This window comes from Symsagittifera roscoffensis, chromosome 2, assembly GCF_963678635.1.
Source record: "Symsagittifera roscoffensis chromosome 2, txSymRosc1.1, whole genome shotgun sequence".
Classification (NCBI taxonomy): Eukaryota; Metazoa; Xenacoelomorpha; order Acoela; family Convolutidae; genus Symsagittifera; species Symsagittifera roscoffensis.
Window position 1 is genome coordinate 40525144 of NC_087063.1, and position 17911 is coordinate 40543054.

General features: G+C 36.3%; 1 protein-coding gene across 1 annotated transcript; it reads right to left on the reverse strand.

Annotated features, from left to right (window-relative positions):
• Nucleotides 1-14589: 14589 nt before the first annotated feature.
• Nucleotides 14590-16269, reverse strand: LOC134840188 (uncharacterized). Its single transcript, XM_063855904.1, has 2 exons — nt 15571-16269; nt 14590-15171 (listed from the first exon to the last, which is right to left on the reverse strand). The coding sequence occupies exons 1-2, from the start codon at nt 16190-16192 to the stop codon at nt 14723-14725; spliced, it is 1071 nt and encodes a 356-aa protein (XP_063711974.1). The 5' UTR covers nt 16193-16269; the 3' UTR covers nt 14590-14722.
• Between the last annotated feature and the right edge of the window lie 1642 nt (nt 16270-17911).

A 17911-nucleotide genomic window follows, 5' to 3' on the forward strand; every position in this document is an offset into this window, starting at 1 on the left:
ACTCCAACAAAACAGTTTACAATTAAAGTTTGAAATCACAGTTAAGTTAAACAATATTACCCAACATCCCTACCCATTAAACCCACCAAACATAACAGCTCAATCACTACCACCACCGTTTATAACTACTGAAGTAATATACAAATACGACAGATATACCAAAAACACAATTGGCTACATTACATTTTATAATCCATACTCAGGATTAACATACACATGTATATTCTAAAATTATTAATTTTTCTCCAACTCCTTTTTCTAGTAATCTCAAATCAAAACATAAACCCTTCCCCTCGTACAGGACCACAAGATTTATTAGTAACACATTACGATTGTGAAGAAAATGAACAAAAAACACTACACAAATATGCAATATATCAAGTATCACAATGTGAAACAGAACCACAAGCTATAGAAACCACAAATGTAATAGCAACACTCTATTCAAAAGCCCGAGCAACAACAGTTACAGGTTATAAATTCACAGCAACATTTTCCGAAAAGAAAGTACATTGTTCACAAGTCTCGAACGGAAACAAAAACCGACTTGACCATGAATCATTCTATCAGAGTAATATAGAACGTCTTTTACATCTCAATCCCGACGATTGTAAAAATGAATTACTTAGACTAAACATCACACAAAATAAAAACTCCGAAAGAAGGTTAGTTAATTTTCAAGTTTTTTCAGACTCTGTACATCAATCACAACTTGAAAGACACCAAGGACATATAAAACTAGACGAAAAATACCCGTATAACGGCGCACACGGACGATTAACCTATGACATACACGATAAACATTGGATACCACACATTGGTATAAATGACCCATCAAACTGCAAAGCAGACACAAAAAATAAAGGATACCAAGAAATAATGTTTTTCGATTGGAAAATACAACTCGAAAAAATACAACTAACACGAGATTTATCAGATAATACAATGATCTATCAAGGAATCCGATTACCTTGTAAAAATGATCAAGGTTATTGCGATCCTACAACGAGAACACAAGCAACAATTGTTTGGTTCCCCGAAGACACATGTTCAACATTTCAAGTAGCAAAAATACACGCTCGTATGATAAAATTTCACGAAAAATATTTTATACAATCAATTCCATATGAACAAGTCCATCCATCACGAAAACTAAGTTCTAATTTTAGAAACATAGACAATATAGAAAATAAATTGACACGTTTTCAAATATACCAAGAAACAGAACTTGCATGTAAATACAGAAACCCACTTCACAAAACACAATACTCCGAGATATTAGTTGAATACGAAAAAGGATTCGACATGACCACTGGAAAAGTAAAAATCGACCCATATGCCACAGGTCATCCTCCAAACGAAGGAACATCCTATATACCAGTTAATTTTGAAAAAAGCAACGGACAACCTGGTGGACATCTAAAACCCCATGACACCAGAAGCACACGCTTACAAGAATTATCACTAATGAATACTACATATTTCGGTAACATCCACTATGATATTCATTTAGATATGAAACTAGATTATACAATTAGCCGAATTTTTCAAGAAATGTCACTCTCCGAATTAGAAACACTACACCAACTATGCGAATTAGAACGAACACAAATATTACAATCACTTGCACTAGCAGTATTAAAAATACCCTATGCAGGATACTTATTATCTGGAAATAGATCAAATTTTTTAGACTATGAAGGAAACATCTTATGGTTTTATACTTGTACTAAAAAAGTATCACCACTATACGTTTTTGAAGATAAACGATGTTATAAAAGAATCCCTATCTTTTATAAGAATAAAGTACATTTCGTGGATACACTTTCACGAAGAACCTATTTCTGGGATACCGCAGTCCCATGTGGATCAGAAAACAGCCACAATGTAGTACAACTAAACCCTGATGAAAATAAATATTATCTTCTCACTCCATATCCCACATTAATGCAATCACTCAAAAAATTTTCACCAGAAAGCATTCGCGCTATTGCTCGAAACCCAAATATAGACTTACAATCAATAGGAATCTATTCAAAATCAGATATTCAACATCACATTAGAACACAACAATTCCAAGAATTATTAACACAAATGGACACTATACAAAGACAATCAATAGACCAAAATTTACGCAAACTTGCAGAAACCGCAGGATTTGCCGATATCTACACGCAAGACTATAGCGGATATTTTAAGGACATTAAAGATTATATATATCTAAACGGTGAAAAATACCGTCCCCAAGATATATCACCAATTAACATTTTTAGCTTTGTTACACTCAAAAATGAGATCCTCGACTTTCTAGGATGGCCCTACTACATCTTAGAAAAATTGACTATTTTATACGCAATGTTTAACTTTATTGGATTTCTTTTCTCACTTTTAAAAGGAATCTACAACACATGTGCTATACACACACAAGTAAACAGACAAGCAAGCGTAGCACGCATACTCTTTGCAGGATTTTTTGGAATCTTTTCTACATCTATAAACAAAATTCTTTTAGACGCACAAATAAAAGAATATAACACAAAAATAGCAACACGACAAAATACATACGACGAAGAACATAACAATGTAGACATAACGCCAACGGCACCACAATTACCACCCCTACCAAATAACCATCCACTATCCCTAGTCCCACGAAATTTTCGAAATTTAGCCATCACACATAATCCAAATTTTCGACTCACCACATCACAAAGTCCCATCCAACATATAATGACACACCAGTCACAAGATGATAATACTTATGAACAAATTATTGAACAACCCCATACCACCGCTTTTCAGTCTCAAAATAATCATTTTTTTAGCCCACGATGAGCCGCCAACTTGGATCACTACACCGATCAAATTCCCACCCAACCAATCTTACCTCTACAATCCCAATAATACCACTTTTTGCTTTTCCGCCACCCGATTTTCCATCTAGTAATGTAACATCAGGCATGAATTCCGACACTAATTCACACATCTCAGTTTTATATTCCATCTCACAACTCAATAACCCGAATATTGAAACCCCCGATGAATTTGCCGACTCAGAACCATCCCCATCCAATAATTTTCATAACTCTTCTAATTTTTCTCAACCCCCTTTTCAACCCATATTATCCAATAACCCTGACCCCATTACTCCCACACCCTCTTATGCTTCCCAAGTTACCCCAACCTACTCCTCATACCATTCTGACCAATCATCTCATTCTCCAGACACCCCCCGAATCTCCCCAGAGCTAGATAATTTTATTACCCTTCAACAACAACCCTACCACCTCCATACCCCAACCATAAACCAAATCTCCTCCACTATAAATTCATCCAACCCCCCTACCCCTACACCCTCTTCAAATTATACTGAATCATTAGCACCATCATCCACATCAACTGAATCTTCACTCAACACTAATAGAGCTTACCGCACTTTTAAAAGAAAGTTCCCCAACCATCCTTTCCCAGCAAAACCAGGAACAGCCCGTGAATACATCAACCACCCCAAGCATACTAACACAAAAGAATTTTTAGCCATCACCTTACCCTCATTCTCACAATACACCTTAAACACCCCCCACGACACTAACGAAACACGCAACTTTGTAGATGAATACGTTTTAATGCCCACTCTCTCTTGGACCTCATATTATCATTTTACTAACCCTCTTTGCTTACCTTTATCTAACACTCACATCGATATAGAGCGAAATACGGACATGCTATATCGACTCACTACACCACTAACCGCTAGACAATTTACTTACGTTGGATATAAAAAATCACTAAAAACACACACTGCACCTAGAGCTAACGAATATACACTCGAATACTATGATCACAACATCATCAGAGCTAACCAAGATCAATTCTTAGACGACGATCGCTTCGCTAATCCACAAATTACCGAGAAATTTTTCATCAAGACACCATATATATTTACACTAAACATCTTCGACCGAAAGTTTGATCACATTATTTCAGAAGCACTAACAGACACACAAGCATACGAAAGTTTTAAAGAACGCTTCCAAATATTTTCACTAACCTTTCATTTCCTTGCACCACACGAAAGAGATCTGCACTGCTCACACGATATTATGTTGCGCACTAAACAAACCCACACATATAGTTATTATCGCTTCATCCAAAATCACTTTGACCTACACACACCCTCTAGACAACCACACCATCGCTTTCAATTCATTAATTCCAAATACACTTCACCATTTTTCCTAAATTTCACATATTGTATTAAAGACACTAACCTCCATGGTATTCTTCGTAATTATGACCCCATAACCCAAATGTACATCTTCTGTCCCATCACCAAGACCTTCAACGCCGAAGAATCCCGACCCTTCCTTATCCCGCAAGAGTTTGTACAACCCATAGAAATCCCAATTTTAGAATTCATCCACAACACTAAATTCAATCACAAATTATATAATCTAATCCAAAACACACCTTATGAGTTTGCAGTTGGCACTGAAGAACTAACCACTATTAAGGCACTTCAATTGCTTTGGCCACTGCTTCAGACTAAAAATATCATCCGCATCTTAGCTAAACTACTAACAACTTCAGAACTAATTCACGACATCTTCCCCCACGGTTTTTTCCCCGACGACTAACAGGTAAGTATGAATTAAATGAATATTACTAACTAATTAAAATATTAAAAAACTCACCATACTTTATCCATGTTTTCTTTAGATTTTTAGCCTTCATCCGACGATCACCTACAAAAACCACAAAAAAACAAATAAAAATCGCAAATTTCATCAAACAGATTTCAAATATTCTATTAATCTCTTACATGAATTTATAAATTTAATACCAATGCAGTAAATTCATTTCTAAAATTTCCCCCACAAGCAGTAAATCTAATAATGATGAAAATTTGTAACTTAAAAATTCCCCCATAACTAGCAGTAAATTTCCAAATTCTATGCAGTAAATTAATAAAATGCAAATGCAGTACTAACCTTTTGATATTCTCATTTATTCGCACAGAAATTCTATCCACACTCGCACAGCTCGCCCACGAAGAATTGTTTAAAATAATGAATTTCAGTTTCAAGTTTTCACACTCAACAACTCTAACATATAATAACATGTTTCAAACTTTCCTTTAACCCGGTTGGAAAGGAATCATATACTAAACAAAACTAACCAACTCAGCTTACTAAATACCACAAATCATAGAATAACAGCATGACTAAGAAAAGGAAACCAACGGTACCCAAACCGGATTAACCCAGTTTAAAACTGGATAATTTATTCTTTTGAAGACTATTATAAAGTCTAAGAAAGAAATAATAAAACACAAAAAAGTCGAAAGACAAACCCATACCACGAACAATTTGATTTTTGAAAAAAGGACACAACCAACAAAACATAAGAAAAACCACAACAAACCCAACATAAAACGTTGTCACATAACAGGACCCCTCACAAAAACCGCATGAAATCATACTGCCACTCCTGGCCTAACCCACCAGGAAGGACGTCCTGAGCATGCTCTATAGCCGGCCTAACCCACCGCGCTACATCCACGCTTTGTGACCACACCTCTATTTTTAATAAGAGCTACTCAAGTGTGAGTAACTCTTCAAAATAACCGAACTAAAACAAAAAGCTTTTGTGAAAACAACTAACTAAAATCATAATTAAAAAATATTAAACTAATAAATGTTTTATAAAATGTAAATTACATTATGCAATACATAGATCAGAATACAACACCAAGGACGAACATCTAAAGACAAAACGACCCCACTACACTCGAGAGAGAATGACCAACCACAATCGATATGCCACTCACAATCACAACTCAAAGGATTTAGAGTACGACTTGACTTCGCAGAAAAGGACTTCATTGAACTAGACCAATGACCACCTCGATGTTCAAGTATACGTACAGATCCGAGTAACCAGGCATCCCCTCCACGCACAATCTCCACGCCATTCCCAAACTAGATCAGACACAAAAGAAGTTCTCCACGCAGAACAGAAAAACCTGACATAGCAAACCATTCTGAAATCAGATTTGAGTTTGTTGCAAAGACTTAGTCGTTGTCACTAGAAGACACAACGTCTTATGTCTCTAACTCCAGCTTCCTGGAACTTCTTTAACAAAGAGGAAACAGAAGAAATATGATGTTCGCCAAACACCAACGTCCATCATCCATCCTTCGAATTGCAGAAGAACTATTCTAAAAAACTCTGTAAAACCCGGATGGGTGGAACCTGATCTAGACTACATTTTATGATTGGATAATTTAGATATTTTACCAATGTAAAGTATTTAATATTAACCAATCATGATCCATCTAACTAACAACCCACTTATTTGTAAGTGCTGAAGTTACTTGTAATTTCAGCACCAGAGAGATTTGAATTTAACTTAGAAATTAGTTGGACTCTCCCGAGCACTTCAGCAGCCGCAATAAACCAGTATACCCTAGATCTATTGAGCCTAGCAGAGACTAGTTAAACAACCTGAGACTAGATAGTATAAGAGTAAGATTAGGATCGGTATTAGACTAAGAAGTTGCACGAATCTATCCGGCCGAAAATAAGATAGCGTGACGAGCAGACGGTGTACCCTATCCGAAATTACTCTATGAGTTAACCAACTCGGTCCTAACTCAAATTATCACTTTTGAAAATTATCAAAAAAAGGTCAGAGAAAGTAAAAGGCGTTAAGCAGTCAAATTTGAAGCTCAGATAAAAAAAATTGAGAGAACCATGAGAGCATAACCCTATAATATTGAGTATTTGAAACTTTGCAACGATCTTGAGTAGATCTATTTGTTTGAAAAAATTGGAAAAGCATAAACGGCATATCTCGGAAACTAAGTTGATTTGAGCAATTAATCTTCCAAGCAAGATCTACAAGCTCTTAGAGTACACTGAGACCACCCCCATAGAGTTGGGAAATTTATTTTTTAGAAGTTCGCCTTTCATTCATTTTTTTAAAACTTTGAAAAATATTGAAAAAACGTCATATCTAGGAAAACAAAAGCAATTGAGCAACCCCCGAGAAAACCTCGACAGCACCTGACTACAGGGTTGAGAACTTCAAAATTTGTGAAACTTTTTAAATCTATGTTTACTGGAAAAAAATTTCAGCAGTCATATTTTGAGGCAAGAGTTGCAACCCCTGAAAGTACCCTGGCAGCACCCAACTTAAGGGTTCAGTGTTTCAACGTTTGTCAACAATTTATATCTAGGTTCTTTGAAAAATTTTGAGAGAGAGAGAGAGAGAGAGAGAGAAATTGAATAATGTCTTGACTGGACAATATTAAACAAACATATCTACAAAGCAAAAGCAATGAATAGAATAGACATTAGAGAACACATAGTTCACTGAGTTTGGTGTATCATGTGTGGGTTATGGTAGAGTTGTAGCACTTTGTCCCGTTCCGTTCTAGTTTGTATGTCATAACAAGTGAGTAGGTCAAATTTCCCGAAGATCGGATTGTCGCAAAGTTTACAGATGCAAATGCTTGGCTCCTCGGGACTATAGCAGCCTTCTGTGCGGCTTATCAGCTGATGTAACCCGTAGGCATAAAAAAGAGCAAATGGCCGTCTGTTGCCGGGTTTTGCACCCTGAATGTTTAGTAAATCGTCTTCGTATAGGTGCTTTAAGAGCTGTCTGTTGGTGTATAACTTGGAGATATTGGCACAACGCTTCCAGTATCGACCAATGACGCTTCTATAGTGGGTTTCAACAGATTCCTGGTTGTCCGATGAGGAAAAAACAGAGATGCCATAGTTTGCCACGGGCTTGATAACTGCTTCCAGCAGCCTGTATGCACTTCGAAAATAGATCTTATTGAAATCGACCTTAGACCTCAATGAATTGGTAGCTTTTATGCATTTAAATTTTAGATGGTTCAAGTGCGAGTTGAGGTTCCAGGGTATACAAACTGGTTTACATGTTCTATGGGCTGGCCTGCATAACTGACTTTCTCTGTTTCGTTCAGGCGTCCCCCTTGTCGGAATTTCATGAATTTCGTCTTAACAGTGTTAACTTCAAGGACATTTTCGGCACAGTAAACGGACAGACTAACCATTGCTTCGTGTCTTAAGTCAATAACGCGAGCTCCTATAACAAGGTGATGAAACATGTCATATCGCGCAAAATAAAAGGATTTGAGCATTCATATTTGGAGGCAAGATTTGCAAGCCCTGAGACAGCGCCCAATTACAGGGATAAAAATTTCAAGTTTTGTGGAACTTAATGAAGAAAAATCGTCGAATCTTGTAAACTGAAAATGTTTGCGTGTTTAAAAGTGGGGGCCAAATTCGAAACCCTGGCAACATCAAATACTCACTGAAATCAAACTGGAAAATCGAAAAAGAATTTTTAACCGCTGCAATATACGATTTATCTTAAATGTGAAAAAAAATAGTTCGTGTAACATGCAAAAACAGTATGTTAAAAAGCCCTCAACATGGCGAGATGATGTAGCCCGCATTTAAATATATAATAGATGTGAAAAATTGAACATGAACTGAACAAATTCCAAACGGTGGCACGAAAAATTATGCAAAGCAGCCTAATCGTCTGGTAATCGAACAAGGAGTAATTTATTCTAAGACGATACAGGTCAAAATGAACATAAACAACACTGTTTGCCAAAACATATCTGGAGGGAAATTAGAAGTCCACTTTACAACTGATAAACATACAGGAAAGATCAAAATATTAGAAGACTTCAGGAAACGCTTCTACGTTCATGGTCTCAGTGAGTTTCTAGCAAACTCTACAAAGTCACCAGTGAAGAAATTCGTTCTCACTGGAATTGATGTATTCTCGAAATACCGTTTGCAGCACCGTTGACGAAAGCCAGCGCAGCTACTGTTGCACGGAAGCTCGCAATTTTTTTTATTGCACAGTTACATCTCGAAAAAGATATTGTTGCAGATCTTGGAAAGACAGTCACGACAGATCGTATGCATGAACTGACAATTATTTTGGAACTTCTAGTCAACCATGCGACGCTGAAGCAACCACGGACAATTAGTCTCGTTGAGCGATCTGATGGATACTGAAACTGAGCAGCGATCAAGAACGGTCAGATTGGCACAAATAAGTCCCATTGGCAACATTTAATCGCAACACATAATACTCTTTATCAATTGGATGCTGTCTCAGCTCAATTTTCCACGGAAGAGAGCCAACAATTCTTCTTGGTCTATATTTGATAGAAGCAATAGAAGCAGTAACACTAGAATCAGACTTTGCTAGTTCAATCTGAGATGCGATGCTGCATAATTGCAAAGAAACAATGAATTCAATGTCATCTTCCAAAGAAATCGAAACTTCTATGGTCAGAAAGCATTCGCATAGCCAATCAAATTTGATTCATTCTGTCTTTTACTGAACTCTCTGTTATTTAACCAATCAGACTTTGGAAGTAAACCGATGCAACTTTGGATACCATTGCATAGATTTCAAAAAGCATTGATAAATTCGAACTACATCATTTAAAAAATTGGAACTAGTAACGCGCAGTGCTTACATCGTCCACGTCTCAGATCCGTTGATCCACAGCATCAACAAGATGATATCGTGGTAATTGACCCACTAAAGTTTGTAATGGATCCATCGCTAGAAAAAAATTGGAGCGAAACGGGGCTGTTTGACTATTACGTACTAAAGCTTCTAGATGATATTCAACCCCAAAGTTTTAAAGAAAAAAATAATCCAGATGCACCAGCCAGAATTCGACTCAATACCTTCCGTAGGACCAGCAGCAGCACCAATTGTGGCATCAGTACCACCAATTGTGGCATCAGTACCAGTACCAGCACCAATTCTTGCACTAGCTCGAGCACCGATTCCACCACCATTGCAGCAGATGCTCTAATGCCTGAAACCAAACAGATACCATTGATACTGACGTTAGCACAAGACGGAGCGTCAGTATACATGCACATACCATCTCAAAACAAATCAGTCATCAATTCAATTACAAAACCAAAATTTGCTGATAAACCGACTTACAATTTGCCGTGAAGATTCAACTGCATTAATAAACTGCTTCTATAAAACCGGATAACGCAATTTGCGATACAATTCTGTTTCGACAAATTAAAAAAGTAGAGTTTTCAGCGCATTTAGCGAAGTTTTCGAGAAAACTAACAACAACATCTTTATTTACGTGTAACTCACAAACGACGATGATGTTTAAGAAAACTCCAGCATGCATTTGACGACAATTATGTTACAAAAGCAGTCAAAACCCGTTTTTCGAAAAAAATATTAAAAATCAAGATTTTATAATATCAATTTGCCCAGAAAAAGTCACTGCCGAGACTTCTCACTGACTTTACACCCAAGGCAAGCAATCTGGACTTGCTATTCGATCAGCACTTAAATTAAAATTAAAGTCGCTACAAAAACACCTGAAAAATCAAATTTCCATCCGCCATAACTTTTAAAGCAAAAACTTCGCAGAAGACAAGATTAGCTTGTCGATCCTTTCGTGTCTGTCTATACCTGTTTGGCTGTATGATTATCACATTTTTTAATGTACCCCAGTACAGACCACTTTCTAAAACCGAAGAACAATATTCGATAGGTTCCATAAAACATGGCTCGCTCTGAACCCTAACTATCCCAAGTTGCCCTAGAGCTATGGTAAGGTATACCACACAGTTTGTTGCATAAAATAGTAAGCACTCATGAAAAAACGGAAAAAAATATATGGCCACAGAAAAAACGATCGCAAAAGTCTGCAAAAATAAATGAAAACCGTTAGTTGACTAGTACCCAGCAACCCTATTGCTCGGAAAAGCTATCAATCACAGTGACAATAAAAAAAGCTCTTACAGCAAAATAAAAAAATTGAAGAAAGGCAAAATGAGCGAAAAAAAAAGAAGTAGGAAGTTTTCCTGTTGAGAAATTTTTTTATGGCAAAATCTACATTTACGATTCTTTTATCAGGCGTCAATCTCTTTTCAGAGCTCATGAAGAACCCATTATTACTGGAGAAAGCGTCATAACTAAAGTTAGCGTAACAAAAAACCTTTAAGATAAAATGTACAAAAAAAAGAAAACAACCTTCCTCATAGCGATCAAAAGCTATTCGGAAACTGGTTCAATGGGCGTTCAATTAGAGCTTTGAAGAAGCTGCAGAACTATCTGACTGTCAATCAAACGAAGCTAAGCCAAAGGAGGCTGCGAAATTTGTTTTTGATACTCAAAAATATCAAAACGACAATTAAAGTGGAGTGAACGACATGATGTTCCGTAGTCATCTGAAAGTTATCGGCTCATATAAATTCAAATACCTTTCTATCAGAAGCTTGCGCAATTGCGAACAAACAGCCAACATCGCCAATACTACATGAGTCTGCTCTCACAATTGAGAGTCCCACAAAAAATGTTTTGCAGAAACACGCAAAAATATATATATAAAAATGTAGATCTCTAACTCATTGAAACCCGGAGCCGAAGTGCTCTTTCAGCAAGTAAGGCTCGAATGAGGCGCGAAATGCAAATTACAAATTGCTTTTACAGAAGAAAAAAAAACTGGTTACTTGCGGCAAAAACAAATTGCGCTAAATTCGGCTAAAACATTACAAAATTAATTTGTTGGAAACAAATTTGCTAGCAAATGAAGATACTACCTCGATAAATACGCCTCACTGAGGAACAAAACTCCAAAACACAGAAACAATTAAGGAAAATGATCTGCTACAAAAACAGGACAAAGAAGCTCGGGTAGCTTTTAATAACGACTTTTTGCTGAGCAAGTTAAGTTACACTTGCTAATATAATTTCATCATAATCCCTTTTGATGCCATAAAGCTAACATTAAAACATGATTTCATCATTAATCGCTTTTTTCCATAACACAAATCAAAGTGGCTTAACAAAAACTTCTCCTATGAACCATTACGATGCATGCGATTCTTTTTGCTCGAAGATGTTTCTATAAACTTGCTTCAAAAATTATAGCCCTGAACCCTAGTGTCAGTATACTATGAAAAAGGCAGTAAACTTTATCAAATTTGATTTTTTTTTTTACCTGAATCATTGTAATTTTATTCAGTTGAAAAACTCAAGATGAGAGGTTGTATGACGTCCCTGCCTCACGTCATGCATTCAAAATTAGCTATTTCAATTAAAAAAATGATATTGTAATTCACCTTAGCATTAAACTGGAGCTTTAACTTACAGTTACGTTACTATGTAAACATAGTTAATTGATTCTACCACCCTCTGAAAGATTAAACCGATCTGTATTACAACCGGTCAAAAATCGAGAAAAACAAATATTCCGATTATTTTTTGACTAGCTCCGATCGATCACATAAAATGTAGAGGAAAAGGTCCGATTCAAGCATCCCTCAGTTTAAGATATGCCTTACCGCTCGAAACATATTAAATCAAAAATAAACACTGATAGCTTGTAGCTTTGATAAATAAAATAACAGCTAAGGAACAGCCTACAGGGGAAACTATATCAGAGAGAAACTTTCCCCATAGAAAAAAATCACTGATAATCACAATGAATTGTGAACTATCTACGTAAACAACCTCATATATTGACGAAAATTAAAATAATTGATCAGATAGCTGGAAAAGAGAACTTAGCAAACCGCCACTTTTTTGAACACTGTTCAACTATTGTACTCGACAGGAAAAACCGCATTCTTCTTAAACTCCTTAAAAGGTGAAAAATACAAATATACATTTTTCGGTTTCCGGCTTTTCATTGAGCTTCCGTGAAATGAAAGTGTTGCCTCAATTCTTTTGTTTTCATGAAGTTATGGATTATATCCGAATCAATGGCGCAAAAATGATTCAAACTTTCTATCGAAAACGTTTTTGAAAGGATTGGTCTCATGAAAGGAAGGGCGTTAATACGATACCTACAATCTAAGATTTGAACCCGAGCTGTTTTGTTTTCTGAAGCACTTTTAAAGCAGAACTCGTTCGAAAAAAAAGCTGATAGGCATGACATGGAAGCAAAAATCAAACTATTTTAAAAACTATAGAAAATGGAGATTAACAAATCCGCGCGCCTAAATTCCCTATATCATTGTTCTAGTAATTTCGCAAAGAAAAAAATATGAACAGGTCAATTAAGTGAGTATTTTGCAGTTTCCGATGCGCAGGCTTTGCACAAATTTGCGAGCTGTCAGAACCATAAAACTTACGCTCGACACAGCGGACATTATAATACACTACGCTTCGGTAGAGCAGCCACGACTTGATCCAGCAACTCAATCGGATAAAAATTCAGGAAAAAATTTCTCGGCTGAAGTACGAAAACAGCAATTGAACATAACTTTTGTCTATAACTAGCAAGTTTTTCTCCAGTAATCAATCAGCTCGCAAAAAATAGTTGCTGTTCTGATCAAGCTACAAAACTTCGAAATCTCAAGCTGAGCCAGATCGTAAATCGGTTTGAAAACTTTACGTATCATAGAACGAATCAGTTCTCAAAAAAAGAAACTTAATCTGAGCAAGCTACGAAACCTTAAATAATTCAACTTAATTTCGTGAAGCGAATCGGAGTCCAAAAAGTTTTTCTAAGCAAGCTGTGCAAGTTATCAAAAATCAAAATTTCAAGTAATTTCATGGGTTGAATTGGTTGGCAAAAACACTCCCGCTATACTGAAGCAAGTTAATGAAGCTATAAACAATTGAAAAATTTCGAATTGTTTAGATCAAAACTTTTTAGGAAAAATTAGTTTTTTTTAAGCGCGCTAATGGAGCGAGCTAATAGAGCGAATCAGTTCGAAAAATAAATCAAAATTCACTTAATCAAGCTATTGTAGCTAAAAAATGATATATTTACAAGTTATTTATTAGAAGGAAACGTCTTGCGAAAATAAGTTTTTCTGCGCGAGCTACTCCTGTGCGAGAAAAAGTCCAAGCGGTTCGTAGACCGAATAGTTTCACCAAAAGTTACTTTTCTAAGCAAGCTTTTGAAGCTACGAAACTTTGAAATATTTCAATTTAGTTCATAGAATGAATCAGTTCATGAAACAATTAAGTTCTTCTAGGCAAACTTTCTCAGCTCGAAATTTTGATATAATTCAACTTTTCTATAGACCGAATCAGTTTACGAAAAGCTTAAAGTTTTCTAAGCAAGCTATGAAGCTTTGAAAATTTTGAAGTTATTCCGTGAACCGAAGCGGTACGCGAAAAGTTTCAGTTTTTCTAAGCAAGCTTTATAGTTATAAAACTTTGAATGATAAAGCTATGAAACTTTGAAATGTTTATATTTATTTCATGGACCGCATCGGTTTTCGAAAAAAAAAGGTTTTTTTTTCAGCATGGAGGTTGCTGTCTTCAGTTTATTCGTTTCAGAATGAATTAGTAAACGAAAAATTTTGGACAAAAATAGGCAAGTACTGCCTAGCCTTGAAGTAGGATCGAGTTCATCTTTCTCTGATGGTTGCTTTGAATGATTATTAAACGTTCTGCTCGATAGAAAAGTTAAAACGTTGCGTCCATAGCGCATTAAGACTTTCATTTAAAATATAAGAGTATTCTCTGAAAACCAATACTCAAGGATAAATTATAAAATGATTATTTAACAGCATGAGCAGTGTCACAAGAGCAATAACAAACATAAATTTATAACACCAAAACATTTCTAAGTATATTTCTCATTTATTCAAAATCAAAATCAACGGTTTTTATTGCACAGCACAGAACAAGTCTTTTTCGGAATTTATTTTTTCAATCAGAAGCGTACTTAACAGCGAACACTTCGAACTCATGCGTCCTGCGCAAGTTCATATTCTCTCTCTCCAGAGCGTTTTGCGGTGCAACGAAAACGTCAAGGCCTCGATCCAGCGAGACCTTCCATTTGCGTCCGAACCGAATCCAGGGCTTCTTGTTCAGGTCTAGATTGACGCAGAAGAACTCAAATTTGATGCCAAGAGGTTTCACTCCCCTCTGCAATGCCGCTAAATCGTGCAGCACTTGGGATTTGGTCACCGTTCTTGGACTCGTTTCTAAGATGGCCTTCTTGATTTTGGTCCTGTTGTGCAGTAAGTTGATGAAGCGGGCGAGGTTGTGCGTATGATGGGGAAAGATAAAGTTCGGGTCATAAATGTAGACAAAATCCATCTGCGGGTAAATGAACTCCTTGAACAAGTTTCTGTAAGCCAAGTTGGTACTTCCGGCTGAAATTTCAAATCCGCATTTAAAGCTTGGCGAATTAATTGTTATTGCTTCTAAGGACAGTACAACAACCCGTAATAATTATTGCTTCTAGGCCAGTACAAAAACAATCCGTATTAATTATTGCTTCAAGGACAACAATCATCCGTATTAATTATTGCTCCAGTACAACAACCCGTAATAATTATTGCTTCTAGGCCAGTACAAAAAAATCCGTAATAATTATTGCTTCTCAGCCAGTAAAAAAACAATCCGTAATAACTACTGATAACGATCTGCCAATAATAACCCTGTTTCACTAAAGCCTTATATACTTGGCGACTTGGTCACACATTAATGAATATCATAATCTTCTGGGAAAACTTAGGGTTTCTAAGACATTAAAAACTCGAATTACTCACACTTGATCTTGTACTCGACATACTCATCGACCTCGTAGAAATCATTCTCAGCATCCTCCGCTGTGAACTCACACTTAGCCTTTAATTCATAATAGTCGATGTCTGAGGGTCCCATTGACATCTCATCTGCCAGTCGCTTAAAGCCGCGATGATTCTCCATTGCACTGCCATACTGCCCACGAATATCACCAAGCTTCGCATGAACTCCGGAACCGGAATACATTTCTGCCGACGACTGCAGGTATCCCGTTGTCAAATCTTTGGCGAATTGCCGTTTTGGGATCACAGTGCCCGACATCAAAGTCGGTGAAATTCCTGAGTGCTCCGAGCGATGTTCAAACTCCGCTCCCAGTCCGTAACGCGTGTCAATGTACGGTGGCAAGGAAGATTCCAAGAGCAGATTGTTGCGCATTTTCAGCATTCGCAGTTCTTCCAAATCACGCAGTTGTTGCAAGTTATTGTCAACCTCTTTAAACTTGCGGTTCACTACGAGCTTCTCGCGCGCATCAATTGTTCCCGATAAATCGCTGTTCAAGCTCCCATGAGAACTGTAAGCCGAGCCACTTTCCGATTTAGGAAGACGGTGTTTCAGCTTCCTTGTGCTCAAAAATTTGCCACTCATATTTAACTTCAAATTAAAAATAGTTCCAAGAATGAGAAAACAAATTGATTAATGTTAACTAAACTTTTAAGGATCTTTTCTTGATTTTTCAATGATCTTCCAGTGATAATTACAACGCAACTTTCAATGACTAAAGGTGTATAAAATTCAAGAAAGAAAATAATATAAATTGAGCTGTGGTTTCTAAAAAAAATTCAGGCAATAATTAGGAATTAGGTCAATTTCGAAAAAATATGCAACCGAACTATGGCAGATCCTGATATAATTAGTAGCAAAAAGTTCGGACAGACAGAATTAATTAAAATGAGCAAACAGTGCTTTTCGACGTTTTTTTGCATGCAAAATCTGAAGCCGGACAACCTTGAATTTTTTGTCAGACCAAATTCGAAATGCGAGATTGTCGGTTATCCGATGATTATGCTAGCCTAATTATTGAATACTGCGATGAACAACCAGATTTTACTATAAAACAGCTCGACGCTTCGGATGCAATTGCCCGCCGTGGTTATAGATTTTGAGCGAAACTCGGATCTACTTAACAATCTCCTCCCCTTTCTTGAAAGTGGGGATTGTTAAGTAGATCCCGTAATTCTGCTTTATGAACTTTCGATGTTATGTTTATTTCAGTTTTAATTTCAGTTGATGTCTAGACAGTTGCTCTTTTTAATTATTTCTGTCTGTCCGAACTTTTTGCAACTCTCTATACAACAAAATGAACAATGAGCAAAATATCGAGATAATTATCAGCACTTTATGCGCGACCTTGACATTTGTTCAGAGCCTCTTGCAGTAACTTGTCATTATCGGTGACCTTGGACGCATTCAACCATTATATTCAATGCCAAAATGTTGGAAAATCCTTTTAGGCCACCGAATCGTGAGCGAATTAACTAAACTAAAAATGCTCATTTTGTCGTCTGAAATCAATGTTCTAATCACTTCAACCGTAAAACAGTGTAAAAAACATTTAAAAACCTATAACAACCGTTTTTGAAGGTTTAAATTGCTCAAGGTCACCGACAGTGCAAACAACTTGCCCTTAAATATAATTCAAGTTAGCGTAAAGTTTGATCTAGAGCTGCAAAATGTTGCAGCAGAAAAAGAATAATTAAAAAGAGCAATATATATATAATTAGTAGCAAAAAAATCCGACAGACAAAAATAATTAAAAAGAGCAGCAAATGACCCTTTTCAGACAATTCTTGCATGCAAACGCTAATTTTTTAGACAAACTATAATTATAGAGAGTTGCAAAAAGTTCGGACAGACAGAAATAATTAAAAAGAGCAATCGTACCATTTTGACAGATTTTTGCATGCAATTTCGTTTTTCATACAACCTTGAGACACAAAATCGGACTGAAAAATTAGATTTTGCATGCAAAATATTTCCAAAATAGGTCAATTGCTCTTTTTAATTAATTTTGTCTGTCCGAACTTTTTGCTACTAATTATAGTAGCAAAAAGTTCGGACAGACAGAATTAAGTAAAATGAGCATTCAGTGCTTTTCGACGTTTTTGTTCATGCAAAATCTGAAGCCGAGCAATCTTGATTTTTTTTGTCAGACCAAGTTCAAAATGCGAGATCGTCGATTATTCGAGGATTATGCTAGCCTAATTTTTAAATACTGCGATAAACATCCAGATTTTACTAAAAATTAGTTGGCAAAATTAGTTGAAAAAACGAAATCTAGAGTTATTTTCAACAAAAAAAAACAGA